This window comes from Haliaeetus albicilla, chromosome 3 (genome assembly GCF_947461875.1).
Source record: "Haliaeetus albicilla chromosome 3, bHalAlb1.1, whole genome shotgun sequence".
Lineage (NCBI taxonomy): Eukaryota > Metazoa > Chordata > Aves > Accipitriformes > Accipitridae > Haliaeetus > Haliaeetus albicilla.
Genome location: NC_091485.1, coordinates 46,214,221 through 46,230,798, shown reverse-complemented (window position 1 = coordinate 46,230,798; position 16,578 = coordinate 46,214,221). Strand labels below are relative to the sequence as shown.

Sequence of the window (16,578 nt, the reverse complement as noted above, 5' to 3'; positions counted from 1 at the left end):
CCGCCGGTCTCCCGCCGGCGGAAGGTGCGCTTGGGAGGCCTCACAGGTGCGGGCTGCCACAGCGCCGCCGGCCGGGGCCGAGCACGCGGGTTGGGGCTGGGAAGGTAACGCTGAGTTCTGAGGAAAGGCGGCGTTTAAAAGGACGGCTGCGTCGCGGAGGAAACCACGGCGGCACCGATGAATCAAGACGAGCGCAAAGCCGCGTTCCCCTTCCCTCTGCCTCTTGGAACCGGCCCCGCTCTCCGGAGGGCTGGCGCAAATAACGACAAAAACAAGACGCAAAAGAAATGCTTTTTCCCCCGGTAACAGCAGCCTGATGCCCGAAGAGCACCAGCGCCGCGGCTCTGGGCTGACGGGAGGCCTGAGGCGCCGCCGAGGCGGGACGCAGGCCGGCCAGCGCAGGCTGCCCTGAGCCCGGCGGGGCGGCCACTCCTCACGGGGACCCAGCGGCTCCGAGCCGGCGCCCCCGTCCCTCGGGCCCCGTCCCTCGGGCCCCGTCCCTCGGGCCCCGTCCCTCGGGCCCCGTCCCTCGGGCCCCGTCCCTCGGGCCCCGTCCCTCGGGCCCCGTCCCTCGGGCCCCGCCGGCCACGCCCCGGGGCGGGGACTGTCGCCATCCGCCCCGCCCCGCGCAGCCGGCGCGCGGTATCCTCCAGTGGCCCGACAGCCCTTGCGCGCCCGGTTCCTGCAGCTTCGCTGCCCACACACCCCACCCCCCCTGCGCCCCGTCATTTGCGAGGCGCGGAAAATGGCGGAGCTGGAGCTGGGGCAGCACTGCGGGGTGGCGGACTGCCGCCAGCTCGGTAAGGGAGGGCGCGGCCCGGCGCCGGCAGGGTCGCGGAGACGGGGCGCGGCCTCCCGCGGGCCGCCGCTGGCAGGGGCGGGGCCCGGGGCGGGGCCGGGGCGGCGGTGAGGGGGTGCCTCCCCCTGGGGGGGGAAGGACTGCTCCGGCCGTCGGTCCGTGGCGTTCTGAGTGGTCTCGTAACAAATTCAATTTTTAGCGCAACTGGCAAGTTTGATGGCTAGCCAAATGTTCTAGTCTCAAAGTTGATATCGAAAAAAGTTTAATTTAAAGCATCATTCCAACTTTTGGAATGTATATAATTTACCTACTCATATGCTTTTCAGTAACACTAGCTAGGGGAGTTAAGTGTAACTGTGTTACAAAAGCCACTTCTAGATACAGCTGCTAAGTAGCTAAGCTAAGTAGTAGCTAAGCTGTAGATGCAGCTGCTAAGTGTCCTTGTAAAGACACCTACCCCATGATATAGGTAAGCAAAAGTTAAATCATGTAAAAATTAAGCTAGAAACAAAAAAAAGACCATGTTGCCTAACTGAAAACAAATCTCTGTTTCAGATTTTCTCCCCCAAAAAAGGACCATGTTGCCTAACTGAAAATAAATCTCTGTTTCAGATTTTCTCCCCTTTGTATGTGATGGCTGTTCAGGTGTCTTTTGGTAAGTTCATAGAATCATAGAGTATCTCGAGTTGGAAGGGACACATAAGGATCATCGAGTCCAGCTCTCTGCTCCTCGCCCGACTACCTAAAACTAAATCAAATGACTTAGAACATTGTCCAGATGCTCCTTGAACTCTGACAGGCTTGGTGCCCTGACCGCTTCCCTGGGGAGCCTGTTTGAGTGACCAACCACGGTCTCAGTGAAGAACCTTTTCCTGATGTTCAATCTGAACTTCCCCTGACACAGCTTCATTCCATGTCCTCGTGTCCTGTCTCTGGTCACCAGATAGAGATCAGCACCTCCCCCTCCACTGCCCCCCTTGAGGAAGTTGTAGACTGCAATGAGGTCACCTCTCAGCCTTCTCTTTTCCAAGCTGAACAAACTAAGTGACCTCAGCCACTCCTCGTAAGTCTTGCCCTCGAGGCCTTTCACCATCTTGGTCCGCCCTCCTTGGGACACAACGTAATACTTTCATGCCCTCCTTACACTGAGGCACCCAAAACTGCACACAGTACTCGAAGTGGGGTTGCACCAGTACAAAGTAGAGTTGGACAATCACCTCCCTTGACCGGCCAGCTATGCTGTGCTAGGGTGTGGTTGGCCCTTTTGGCACACTGTTGACTCATAAGTCAACTTTCCATCAACCCAAACCCCCAGACCTCTCTCCGCAGGGCTGCACTCCAGCCTCTCATCCCCCAGTTTGTATGTATAACCAGGATTACCCCGTCCCAGGTGGAGAATCTTCCACTTGCTCTTGTGAAATTTCATGCAGTTAGTGGCTGCCCAGCTCTCTAGTCTACCCAGATCTCTCTGTAAGGCCTCTACCCTTGAGGTAGTCCACAGGTCTTCCTAGTTTAGTAATCGTCAGCAAACTTACTTAATGTATATTTGATTCCTGTGTCCAGATCACTTATAAAAACACAAAGAACAGTGGACCTAAAATGGAGCCCTGGGGAACCCCACTGGTGATTGGCCACCAGCCTGATGTAACCCCATTTACTATATAACTCTTTGAGCCCAACCCATCAGCCAATTGCTCACACATCGTATTATGGACTTGTCTAGCTGTGTGCTGGACATTTTGTCTAGAAGGACACTGTGAGAGACAATATCAAAAGCTTTTCTAATACCCAAACCCACCACATCTACTGGCTTCCCTAGGTCAACTAGATGGGTGACCTTGTCATAAAAGGACATTAAGTTGGTTTTCCTATAAGGTTGCAGTGTGACAGTTGTGTAGACTTAAATGTTGTATAAAACATTCTGTGACTTAGTTCAGATACGTTTAGTTAAAAAATAATTCTTTCATTGAACTTGCCACATTTTTCCCAAGCAGCTGTTGTGGAGCTTTGAAATCAGTGGAAATATCTCTAGAATACAGGTAGATTGTTTTGGAAGGCATCTAGCTAGACCCTGTTTTGCACTGATTTGGGGGGCAGGGGGAGGGGTGGTATTTTTCTTGTGGAAAAAACTTGAAGTTTCTTCCAAGGTTCAAATCAGGGCCTGCACTTTGATTTACACTTCAGATTAGCAGAGGGCAGCTGAGATAAGATCAGATAAACTGAGGGCAGATTTTACTTTAACACGTTAGAAGCTTTCAAGGGATTTCTGCTGCTGTGGAAGGTGATTCAGAATCCATTAAAACAGACAAACTCCAGTTCATTTGACCTGAATTCTTAAGCATGCTAATGTTCTTATTCTCTTGAAATGGTTTGTTATCTTGGAGTGTAAGTTCCAAGGGCTAAATGTTTTACATACTCAGGAAGAATATGATCAATCCATTCACTACGTGAAATGCATAGGTTAGAAGAAATTTTGGAGAAGATTCATTATTTAATTGAAATGCTCCCATAATAAAACTTGTCAGAGCACTCTTTAAACACTTAAATGTTTTCACATGCAGTTTTCTTTTCCTGAAATGTTGATAACGGTGTGATATTTCCTTCTTTTGCCACAAAGCCTTCAGCACAGGAGCCGGGATGCTCATGGATGTTCTGAGGTAATCTAATAATATGTGACTACCTTAAAATTAAAATTCCGTGCAACCTAACTGTATATTTTCAGATTAGATATATACATGTAGTATATAAGTATGAATTATTTAACTGAGAATTTGACAAGCTTAAAAAAATGAATCTATCTTTTTCTGCCTGTCAGAAGTAAATTGAATTTGAGTAGGACGATGGTTGTTTTTCTAACTTTGAGCTAAACTTAACCAGGACAAAAGTAGGAGAGAATCACTGGACTGGTTTTGCCCACAGAACAGAGAGCTAGCACAGTTCTTCTGGAAAGATGGGGTGGTGACTTGTATCTGTAATATCTGTTTATTTACACAAAACATTTTATATTAATGCCTAGGTGAATATAAAAAACAATTCTGTGAAACCAGATCAGCACAGATCTTACCCATGCTCATACAAGGACTGCAACAGAAAGGAGCTTTTGCCAGTTTTATGTCCTTACTGCGAAAAACATTTCTGTCTAAGGTGAGTGGAACAGAGTGTTTAAACATCAATACTCATTCATTAGTGTATGGAAAAGGTAATAAAAGTTTTACACTGTTGTTTACAGACACCGGCATCAATCAGACCATGAATGTGAGAAACTGGACACACCAAAACCTCGAATGGCTGCCACCCAGCAGCTAGTTAAACATATTACAGGCAAGTACAGTGGGGTATATATTCTACAATTTCTTCAGAAGGCTGTTTTCTGAGGGTTCAGGTTTGACCAAATAAGAAGAAAGAGTGGGGGTTCCTTGTTTAAATAGCCCTAAACTCACATGTCAGCATGTAATAATGTTCATCTAGACTGAGACAACAGTAGCATATGTCTATAAAGAAAATTTTTAAAGATTAAATAGGGCTCAGGTTTCTTTCAGAATTATTGTCTTGTTTTCATTCTACAAGTACTATAATGTAATGAATTGTACCTAGCCATTATTATTTCCTTATTAATTCATGTGCAAATAATGCAACTCTATTGTATTGGGTGCGTATGCCAATCTGCTGGGATTATACCTATGCAACTAAGATGGCAAAAAAACATGAGTCTACAAAGTAATGTTTTGCAGCTTTTAAACAAGCTGTCGGACAGGAAAGAGAATAAACAGCACTGCCTAACTGGACAGTGGGGTTATGTGTAGAAAGGAGGACCTGAAACTGTTGCCATATGAATGCTGTGATGGCCACAGGTGTGGAAACTTAGGAATTTTTATCTCTTTGGCTTTTGCAACCTGTGTTAACCTCATGATAGTGTTTACCTCCTTTTCAGTGTAAAGAAGTTCTGCTAGAACTGTAACAATTCCAAATATTCTTGAACAGGAGTACCTGATATGGCCTTGGGAGGACATGAGAGGGACAGGAAAGGGATGGGAACCCTGGAGATATAGTGAGGCCCAATAGACTAATTCCAAGATACGTTCAGGAGACAGTCTGAATCATCACACTAACAGTAATAATATTGTTCTCAGATTCTAAAAAAAATGAGGAAGCAAAAAGCAAAAAACGCAAAGGAGCAAAAAACAGTGAGACAGCAGCAAAAGTGGCATTAATGAAACTGAAAATGCATGCTTGTGGGGACAAGTCCTTGCCTCAGGTCAGTCATGTTTGTTTTCAATAATTGACTTCTCAAAGGAAATGGGAAGTTTTCTAAATTTCTTGTTCTTCATCTAGTTCCGTCAGTTTGGCTTTGGATTTAATTCTTCAAGCCCACAATCATTTATACATCTATTTCAGCCTGGTACCCAAAACCAGTCTCACTAGTCATGTCTTTTATAAGGCGTCTCTGTAGAGTTTGGAGCAGTCAGGTCAAATTCCTTTATTTTATAGCAGAAATGTATTTGCCTGCCATGCAGCTGTCACCCAATACTGGGGGGACAGACAGGTTCTTTTGGGGATCCTTGGCAGAATGATAACGGCACTAAGCCTCAGTGAAAGCTAGAGGGAGTCCCCATTTAGAAACAGTTTTCTTGTTCCAGCGGGCATCTAGTGGGTGTCTGCCAGTTATTTAAGAGTCTAACAGCCTTAGGTGGGGCTTTACCCCATTTTCCTGTATATAAACTTTGCCCTAGAGCTCATTTCAGTAGGTCATTCCACTTCTCGACTGTGCCATTACTTTGGGGTCTGTAGGACAGGTGAAACACCCAGGCAACACCATTCCTGGAATTTTTATTTTTTTTAAAATAAGTGCCGTTGTCAGACTGCACAGCAGAGGGCATGGGAGTGTCAGCAAACCATTGATTAAATTCTGCCACAGTGGTAAGACCATCAGCTTACTGGCAAGCAAAAACTTTCCCTAAGCCTGATATTATTTCAGCTCCAGTAAGGATGTAATGCCACCCCTCGGGTGTTTGAGGGAGAGGTCCAACATAATCAATTTGCCAAGTGGACCAGGGGACTTATTTCCTAGCCAAAGGTGACCTCCTGGCTGGAGTCCTGGCATTGTTTCTTCATCAGTTGATTCTATAGCCCAGTTAGTGTTGCCCTGTATCCAGCTCACAGAATATCCGTGCCAAATAAGTTTCCTAGTTGCATTTGCTATTTTGGGGGGCAGGGTAAGGCAAAAGGGAAGTTCCAGTTTTACCTTAAAAATTCAATAAGGAACCGCTGCTCCACTTACTCGGGTTACTAATATTTTCTGATGTTTCAGAGGGATAGCTCCAGGACATCATTCTGCTTTAATCATGAATAGTTGTGCTCCAGTATCTATGAGGAAATCAGTCTTTAAATTATTGTTTACTATGGCTCAAAGGGTGGGACTTGGTCTTCAAGTGGCAGAGGGTAGGGCCATTTGTACCTCCACCAGTCCGAGACCCTTGTCTAGTTCCCTAATACTGCTCTCTGATAGGAGATAAGTCAGGACATTTTTGTGGTTTAAAAGGGTTTCTATTTATGGGAGGGGGTGAGGTAGAGACGTGGATAGCTTCCTTTGCTAGCAATTGTAGTTTTTTGGTAGGCAAACCATGGAGCAAGTCACCAGTGTACCCCTGATTTATGCAGGCATGCCACAACTTGTTTCACTCAGATCGCGCACTTTCAGTTTGATTGAGAAGTCTCCTGATGGTATTATATTCTTTATTTAAATTGGCCTGATGGCAATGTGGGGCACTTGTTCGACCTCCAGGTGGGACTGAGGGAGTTAGGACCTGGCGCTGCTCCCTTCATATGGGAGGGTTAGGATTTAGTTCTTGCATTTGCGGAGAGCACTGGTGAAGAAGGGATTTCTGTAAATAAACACTGGCATATTTGCTTAAAGATTAATTTCCATGACCCTACAGCTCCTTTACCATCACACCTCAAATCAATGTCCCAAGGACTAGGTTCATCACCCGGGGCTTTGGCTCAATGTAATAAGGTTATAATAGCCGCTTGTAATTATGCTTCCTGCAATTCATCTGGACCCTGCCAAGGAATTGCAGGTTCCTTGCTCTGATCTTGATAATGGACTCCTCTTGCCCACTGAATAGCTAAGGTCCATAAGGTTCAAGCAACATTCCCTCTGAGGGTGAGAAAAATTCCAGTACCTAAATCTAAGTCTCTTGCCTCTCCTGCAAACAGAGTTACTCTTGCTGCTTTATCATGCCAGAGGGGCACAACCATTTAACTATTGACTGCCCAAGTCATTTTTGGTACGTTGCCTGAATTTTTCACAAATAATCCACATTAAAATCTCGAACATTAGTAGTATCCCATCTCTGCGGATTGTTCCCCTGTGGGTCATGAGTAGTGATTTCTTCTTTAGTCAAGGGTTGTCTTGGTACAGAATCAATTACTTCCTCATCAGATTCATCTGGGCTGTCCCAAATGTCTCCATCCCAGGCACTATCATACATAGCTACACAGATCTTTATGAGGTCTATATTGCTACCTTTTAACAGGTTTTCAGTATGTTTTCTTGCTTTTTCTATAACTTGTGGCACTAATTGTTTTTCAAGATACATTCTTTTTTCCAGACTTGCGATCAGCCTTTAATTGGGTTATACTTATTTCTAAATCCTTTGCTGACAATTCACCTTTCAACTTTATAATTTCCTCTTCTAACCTTTCAACTTGTTCGTTCCTAATTTTCCATACTGCGGCTAATAGCCAGCACATTCCTTCCTTCCATCTGTCCTTCTTCACTTTACACATATCCTTCCATTTATTAAATTCATTCCATACGGCTTTTGGATATGGCTTATTGCCTCTACCCACTTCTTGTCCCACTTGGGATCTTGCCATCTATTTTCTGTAAACCCCTTTCTCCAGGAGTCCCATTTATCGGGGAAATCAGTCATCATCACTCTGACCCAAGGATTCTGCCGACTACACCAATTTATTCTGTCACCCGACACTACAGGGACAGACAGGTTGTTTTGGGGATCCTTGGCAGAATGATGATGGCACTAAGTTGTAGTTACAATTAAATCTTTATTATTTTAACAGACTTTGATGATCAGGATAGCATAGAATTTTATGATCAGAGTAGTACAGGATTTTTATAATCAGAATTGGTGTAGCACAATTTTGTAAGTAGCGTAGCACAGGATTTTAGAGCACAGATTAGCTTATGGTTCCTAATCACCTGGACCCTCTGCAGATTGGGTCAAATCTTAACACTTGGCTTGCACTGTCAATATCACAGTCATCATCTAGGCTCGAAACATGTAAAAGAATATGAGTCACTCAGTCCTTGGAAGAAGCAGACAGTGAAGGCGTCCCTGGCCAGCAGGGGATCATGGGTTTTGCAGTCCAGCGGCAGTTCTGGTCCAAGTCCCACTTAGGGCTTGTAACTGCTTTATTTTATGAACAGTGCTCTGTGTGCTTCTAGGCTTCCCTGTTCTGTGACGGGGTCATCACCACCAGGTTGGCCGGGTGCCTGGGACCTTCAAGGCCGGTAAGGAGGGGAGTAGTCAGCCTGGCGCCCCAGGACCTTGAGGCCAATAGGGAGGGGGAGAAGAAGTCTGCCTGGTGTGCAAGACCTTCAGGGCCATCTGGAGTGGGGGGAAAAGGCAGCTTTCTTTGTGACCAGCTCAGTCGTAGAGAATGTCCGTTTGCCTTATAAAATGACATTAATTATGCTAACCTTATTAGCAGGGGTCAGGAGCAGGGAGTACCAATCACACATGGCAAACCCATCTCAAAAGGATGGGTTTTCCTGCTGGGGTTCTGAGAGGCTTCTGACACAGACAGGACACAGCTTGCACAGCTCTGTACCAGTCAGATTGAACCTGTTTCATATGAAGCTGAGCTTTGTGTTCCACAAAGCTCCATTCTTATTTCTGCTATTTGGGTTTAATAGACATTTATTACATTTCTGGATGAGGTATGAAGGGCCTGAGATCTCTTGTTCCTGCCTTTGGGTTGCAAAAGGGTTTTGACAGTTGCTTTATGTTTCTTTCAGCCTTTAATATCTTTGATTCTCAAAGCATTTCACAGATTCCTTATTGTTTTTCACTACTGTGGCCAGTCAAACCTGGTGTTCAAGTCATTTCCACATATCAGGATTATGTTGGGTTTAGAAACACCTTGATTCTTTCATCTAGGGTTGCACTTTAGATCTGTACTTACGCATCCTCTTAAAAGAACTGCATTTAAATTACTTTTCAGCACATTGTTATGTTGGAACACACAAAGTTTAGGCCTGTTATACTGATTTTGTAATACTGAAAACATTGTGTGATAGTCTTATTGTTAAGCCTTACCTTAGCAGAGTACATTTAATTATTGTTTTTAAAACAACTACAGCTATTCCATTATTGAGTACTCTTATGAATTTCTTCTTTTATACTTTTTTATACTTTACACTTAGAAATTAGATAACTCTGCTTAGGCAGAATTCATAATACAAAGACCTGCGTGTAGCATTCTTCACAGATAGTACCACTTTAATAAATATGTGGTGGAGGGAAAATGATTAATTTCAAATATTGTGGAACATAATTTAAAAAATCCACCCTTTATATATATATAAGAAAATTTTAAAATTTGCTTCCTAATTCCAAAGCCAGTAAGCTCTAAAAAGTGTAGCACAAATTACTGTATGCTAATTTCTCTTACTATTCATTTTCTCATTTGGATATTAATTGTTTAATCATCTAGAACAGCGATAATTCTAACACTGATAAATTAAGCTTGTTAACCTTCAGCACTTCTCTATTTAAATTGCTTCCTAGGGTCCTTCTAGCCTTCTTCTGCCCAGTTTGTTCCAGTTTGATGACAGATTTTTTTGAAGAGAAAGTTTCTGGAATGCCTTTTAGACACATTAGTTCTCTCATCACTATACACAGAAGATTGACACATTTTTCTTGGAGTTGCACAGCAAAAGGACAGGGTGCAATGTGCACAAGCTGCAACATGTGAAATTCCAATTAGATAATAGGAAGAAAAATCACAGTGAGCGTGGTTAGACTTTGGAACAAGCTGCTCTGAAAATTTGTGGAATCTGCATCTTTGGGATGTTCAAAACTTGATTGTATCTGACTTGGAGCAACCCAATCTACCTTTATAGTTAGGTCCAGCTTTAATGCTCCCCCTGCTTTGAGCATGGTTTTGGACCACATGACACCAGAGGTCCTTCCTGACCTTTCTTAGTCTATGATCAGGAAAATCAGACTATCTTAGAAATACCTTTTCTCTGACCTCTTTGTTGAGATTAGCTTTCTGCAGGTGATTGCTTCTTTTGATGTCAGACCTGGTATGAGTTGCCCCTCTTGACACTGACCAGCTCAAAACAGGAGGGCCATGCTGTAAAATAGTGTTAGTTATTGTGTCCCTGACTGACTGGTATTTTCTTGGATATGGCACAGAAATTCCAGGAGGCGTATCCCATAGTTAGGGATGCAACAGTAGAATGAGCTGTTTTGTGAATTAAGTTCCAGTGAACTGCAGGAGACTGTCTCATCATCCTTGGAACTGGAGGAGCAACTGTAGGAAGGTACTGGGGCACTGACAGCAGTTGAGTGAGGTTAGCATGTGTCCATAATAGGGTGGCCATTGTGTTGGCTGTTTTACAAGTTGTGGTCATTTACATTTTAGCAAGATTCAGGTCCTGCTTCCCCAGCCCCTTTGTAATGTTCCTCGATGTTAAAAGATTTTTTGTGTGTGTGTGGAGAGCACTCAAGTTCTGAGGAAAATGCGCAGGTTGAAATTCAGATTCAGTTTTATGAACAGAGCTGGGGAAGAGCGGTTCCATATTTTTCTAGGGAAGGCATAATTAAATCCTTTAAAAAGAAGACTACTGTCTGGTTTGATAGTGTCTGGCTTGGACTCAGTAAGAGCAGTCTGAACTGATGAATATACCAGTCATACTTACTCTGTGTCTTCTGTTGAATGTCAAGAAGAAATAAACCTGAAGAAGGGGTTGTCCCAATCCCATTCAAAACCTCTCCCTCATAGGTTACTCTTGAAATTTCTTAAAGAAGTCTAGTAGATACTGAAAGAGCATTTAGTACATAAAAGGAGGAAAAACAGGATAAAGGATTAGCTGGCCGTGACCAGAACATTGGTTTGTGAAGCAGGCATTTCTAGTATGGTGAATTGTTCTGTTTTAACTGCCTTTGCATTCCAATTTGAGACATTATACTGCTGCCAAAAGCCAGCACTGCTTATTTAAACTCACCTTTTTCTCCCCAGAGTAGTCATTATTGTCTAGTAAACCCAGGGCAGAGACCTTTTCATGTCTGTCTATATATAACAGTCTAGCTGTGGGACTCTGGCGAAAGATGTTCTCTCCACCTTTCTGAACTTATTATCCATCATATACATGCCTGCAGCTGAAGGGGATGTGACTTGATGATCTCATTTATATTGTGCAGTAAAATGGGGCCTTGGTCCTGATGGAATAGAACAAGTTTCAGTTGGTAATTTTTGGGTTGAATTTTAAGTTCTCTACTGAAAAACTGTTAGATGTGTATGACTGTAATTATGTGTTTCTTCTGTGAATAATTTTTCGTTTATTTTTCATGTTTTTCTAGACAGAAAGAATTTACTTTCAAGTATTTTTACCGAAGGGGAACAAAGAGAAAAGCAGGCCCATGTTCTTTTGCAGTAAGTGGAGTATTGGCAAAGTAGTAGATTTTGCAGCTTCCTTAGCAAGCCTTAAAAATGACAACAACAAATCAACATCCCAGGTAAATCAAACAAACATTTTCCAGCTTGTTAGGGTTTGATTTGGGTTTTTTTTACCCTTTTTTCCCTCCCCCACCCCAATTCTTGCATCTCATGTAGGCAAATCTTGATGTTAATTTCCATGCTATTTGTCTTACAGAAATTGAGATTATGCCATACTGCCTCTGGAGAAGCTTTGCCATTCGAGCACACATTGGAAACATGGCTATCTGATAAAGACTATCCATTGTACAATGGTGGAAATATAATTTTGGAGTATCTTGATAATGATGTTCTATTTATAGAAGACACAGAGTCATACTTTAGTTAATCACTAAATTATCACAAACAAATAAAATCAAAGAATTTTTTAGAAGTGCGGTATTCAAACCAAGTCCAGTTTTCTCTTAAAATCACTGGTACACCAGAATCTGTCCTCAGTTGTAAAGGTGCAGTTCCCATCAATTTCTCAATTGCTTGACTGACAAAAGAACTATGTCCTGAAAGGAAAATTAGTTATTATAATAACTAATATTACAGATACTTACTTTCTAGAATAAGTTCTTGCTTTATTTGGCTGTATAATGTCAATAATGTTTTCCTAAATTTTATATTTATTTTTGTGTAAATGATGGGAAAAGTAAGTATTAAAATCAATAAATAATGAAAATGTAAACTTGCAGCGTATCAGTTCTCTGAAGGAAAGAAACACATTACATTATTGCAGCATCTTTTCTACATCTACAAGAACAGATTTCATTGAGTTTGGAATCCAGCACTGTCCATGCCCCAGGTCCACATTTTCTTCTCTCTTCATAATAGCATAATGACGTTTAGAAGGAAAGCTTTCTGAAGCAGAAGTAAATTCACACAGATGTCTGTCTTGTGTTTGTAAATCTCAGCATCACTGTGTGATTAGGTGGGGGATAAAAAGAGAACTTGAAATTATCCTTTTCTAATTCTTGTGTAAAAGAGGAATAAATATGATAAGAAAGGACAAAATACAGTTCAGCTAGAAGCATAGCATTCAACAGCTTGCAGTTCCATCCTGGCATTTCTGACCTTAGGTAAATCTCTATTGTTTCCTCTTCAGCAGCCTGCAAGATGGACTTACTAAGTTTTAAATCAGTTGTTTACAGTGATTATACATAAAGAAGTTACACCTCTGGTTGTGTAAGTATAACCTATAGAATTAATGGCTTTCTTAAGTGTCAGTGTCTTAAAATTGTTTGGTGCTTATTAAAGAGACTGTTCAGAGTATCAGTAGTTGATGTACTCCAGTTTTTGGATCTCTTTTGGTGGATATCAGAGCTGGATTGTAAATTAAAAGCAAACATAGCAAGAAGAATCACAAGGCTATTTTTATCACAGTTAGAGCTGTTTTGAATTACTGAAACATAAAACTACGTAATGTTGCACACAAATATTAGGGCCAGCACTTTCCTAACCATAAGTTTTCATGTATAACCAAGGAGTCTTCCATCATCTTTCTTGAACGGGCCTGTTACAACCTAAACTCATTCTGCAGTGGCCTTGAGCCTGTCTCTATTTAAGCTAGAGTAGAACCCTTTCAAGACTAATCCCTCCAATTTGCTTTCATCTGTTTACAATTATTCAGCCAATGTTCTCCAACTGAGGAGCTGGAAAGGCAGTCCTACAATGACAGAAAAGATAATGTATGAATGGGTGTAGACAGAGGAGTGGAAAGCTCAAGCCTCAGCTCCATTTGCAAAGCTGTAGTGTGTTTCTACTGCTCTGTGGTGCTGTGCAGTGTGAATGAACTACTGAGGCAAACCTGTTTATTGGATACTAAATAGGCTAGCAAGATTGTCAGCTGCAACATGTAAGGTGTGATCCATTGCTACTGAAATGACCAAGTGGCTTGCGATTAGGGTGCAGTATTCAGACAGGGGGAGAAACCTCCATCTGCCACAGCCTGACTCACTGCTAGATCAGTCTGACTCACCTTTCAACAAGTCTGAGAAGAGCTACCTTTCTTTTTCAAACACAGGCCACTTTCAGGTAACTATCTTCATGTGCTGTTCTCATGATCACAAGGATGTTCCAGCTTGTATGTGCACATGACTGAATGTGCTCAGTAATGCCTGGAGATGTAACTGGGCCACAGGGAGACTGAATGTCTACATTGTTCAAAAATGTCAATATGATGCATTTCAGGGACATTGCCCTGCCATTGCAGTTCATATATAGAAGTGGGGAGAAACTCTATGGGGAGGGCAGGGGACATAAGGCTGAGGAATATTAGTCCTGTGAGAAACGGAGTTTTGGTTTGGAGAGCTGACATGAGCAGAGAGGTGTACTCAGACCTGCAAGTGGAGGTGGACACTGCACCACAGTCACCTGGGCATTCACAAATCTGGGTTTGGTATTTTGGCTCATTCAGTTACCATGGTCACTAACTGAGAAAAACTGTCCCAAGTTTTTCTCTAGTACGTGCTTGCCTAAAGGGAACAATTGTCCACTGGCTATAATGCTAGATTCTGGTTCATTTGTACCGGTTTGAAAACAAACAGACAGCCATGCATGACATACCCATTCTAGGCACAGCTGCAATAAAAAAAAAAATATCACAGTGTAAGAGGAGCCTGCCTTAGCATCTTTTCCAAAGGTACTCTCCATTGGCAGAACAGTAATGTCGTCTTGTTCAAGTGGCTGTAAAGTATTGTGGGGTTTGGTACTACCAAGTAGTATACCTTTATAACAATTTAGGAATATCTGTAGGATTATTATATATGGATTGGGCTTGTATAAAACCCAAAAACATCTCAGTAAGCATGTCACTGTTAATTGTTCTTATTTCACTTTACAGTACTCTTCACTGTAGTTTTAACATGACTTAGGTATTGATAAATGATTTTACTGGATGTGGTGTGGATGTCACAAAAAGGAGGGTGCTTCTGGTTTCCATGAAGGAAAGGGTCTTCAGTGGCTGAGTATTTTGGAAATCTTTGGTTCCTGGCAGCAGAAAGTATATGTACATTTCTCCCCTTTCCCCCGCCTATCTCTCCAGCTGTTTGTCATCTCCCTTTCCAGCACAAGAGGAACAATTCCCTTTTCCCTTGTTATTTCTTTTCCTCCCTTTCCTCCGCAATTCTCTGTTCACCTTTCTTTGTGTCTTAGGCTGCTGTGGTAAGGAATACGCAGTAAGAGGCCAACCATCATTGTGGGACAAGAGAGTCGGGGAAGAGCCCCAAACTGAACTTGCTCCCCCTGCTGGTGTTACAGAAACCAGTGGAAAATGCTGCTACAGAACAGGGTCATTTTTCTTCAGCAGAAAATCATCATTCTCTACTTACTCCCTTCTTTCTGCCCCTGATTTTTCTGCCCTAGCAGCTGCAGGTAAAATAATTAAAGTAACATTTGTTGTGGATAGAGAGAAGATAGACTTGGGATGCAGGAAGTAAACCTCTGGGGAGATCTCAAAGTTTTTTACCAGGAAGGTTGTTTTCATCAATCACCAGTTATTACTAAGGGCTAGCAGCCTGTAAATGACAGTATAAATATGGGAAGTCACTGTTGATAAGACTCTAAAAAGTTTTCACATTCACTTTCATCTTATTCCAGGAATGTGTCTGGGATTGTATATAGAACCTCATTCCACTTAGTCTTCAGAAACTGAGAAGCAAAACCAAATTAAGCTAGTCTGACAGATAAATAACTGAGGAGAGGCGAAAACTCTGTCCTAATCATCAACTCTAGGAACAAGAGCAGAAACTTTCCCAGAGCTTCAGTATCTTGCCTAGGCTAGAGTTGCTCACATTGTAGCTGATTAGACTCTGGCATATCTTTACTTAGCATATGCAATTTTTTGTTTTTCTAGAGCTTATTATCTTAGTACATTTTCATAGGGAAAGTTAAACAACTGGATTTGAAAAAACAAAACAAAACACTTTGGAGAAGACATTTGACAATTGAAACCATTGTTAATTTTACAGGCTTGTGTTTAGAAGTTGAACTGTTTCACTTCAAAGTTAATAAATAAAATGTTAAACTCACTTCTAGTAGATGTAAAGAAATTGTATGCAAAGTTACTTAAGTGAGAAGAGGAATTTGTTCAAAAGAAATACTTAATGACTTTATAATAAACAGTACTTTCAGCCAAACTGTTAAAATAAGTAAATGTCAAGCTTTTTGGTTGTTATATCTGTATAGTAATTTTAGAGAATGCACAAGGTCAAGGCTTTGCAAACATTTTAAAGCTGAAAATGCTCTTGGTAGCAGCTCCTGGCCTTGTTCCACTTCAAATATTGCTACAAAATTGCCTAGCATATATTTGTGATACACATAACACAGTGTGGAAAGGGTTACATTAACATCTAGGGCTCAATTTTGCTTGGATATGCAACTTTTTAGATCAGCTGGGCAATGCTGTAGCAAACAAGAATTAATACATCACACTAAGAAAGCAGGCAGTAATCACTTATACTTTTATTTTCATCAGTTTCCTTTTGTGTGTCTGTTTTAGAAAAGTATTTGCCCTGGACTGTGATCAGTCTGGTTTGAAGACTTTTATCAATAGATCACCTCTGTTCATCTTGCTTATCAGGTGTCACATAAAATATACCTCCTTGCAGCTCAGTTCTCCTCAGAGTAGCCACTTAAATGAAACAAAAAATTTCCTTTCAGCTGCAATGGAAATTGTGGTTTGGGTCAGGGAAATTCTTACACTTCTGAGGAGAGTGTTCCAGGCATTTCTGTTTGTTTTACTTCTGCTGATTTTAGGAGCAATGCGGAATTTGAAATCCCATTCTAAAGCCTATAAAACACTTGCTGTAATGTTAAGTATAGTATTAACAATGTCAAAGAAGCCATTTTCCATAATACTGGTGCAGTCCAATACAGCTTGCACTGAAGCATGTTTGGCAGCTTGCCTCAACAAAGACTGAATCAGAGCCAAAGTGCCTCTTCCAATTGGCTGTATGCTTCTAGTATAACCTTGTAAAGAATGACTTGCAAAATAATTAAAACACACCTTATCATCTCTGCAGTTCTTTAATGGCTGTGAATACTCT

General features: G+C 42.0%; 1 protein-coding gene across 1 annotated transcript; it reads left to right on the top strand.

The window, feature by feature from the left end:
• Window positions 1–641: 641 nt before the first annotated feature.
• ZFAND1 (zinc finger AN1-type containing 1) lies at window positions 642–12,221 on the top strand. The gene is made up of 8 exons (XM_069779575.1): window positions 642–800; window positions 1,412–1,454; window positions 3,417–3,456; window positions 3,816–3,943; window positions 4,029–4,120; window positions 4,930–5,054; window positions 11,413–11,568; window positions 11,706–12,221. The coding sequence occupies exons 1-8, from the start codon at window positions 746–748 to the stop codon at window positions 11,874–11,876; spliced, it is 810 nt and encodes a 269-aa protein (XP_069635676.1). The 5' UTR covers window positions 642–745; the 3' UTR covers window positions 11,877–12,221.
• Window positions 12,222–16,578: the final 4,357 nt, after the last annotated feature.

Coding starts and splice junctions, on each gene's coding strand:
- ZFAND1 (XM_069779575.1), top strand. CDS start 746: ATGGCGGAGCTGGAGCTGGGGCAGCACTGCGGGGTGGCGGACTGCCGC. Junction 1,455..3,416: donor GGCTGTTCAGGTGTCTTTTG/GTAAGTTCATAG, acceptor TTTGCCACAAAG/CCTTCAGCACAGGAGCCGGG. Junction 3,944..4,028: donor GAAAAACATTTCTGTCTAAG/GTGAGTGGAACA, acceptor TGTTGTTTACAG/ACACCGGCATCAATCAGACC.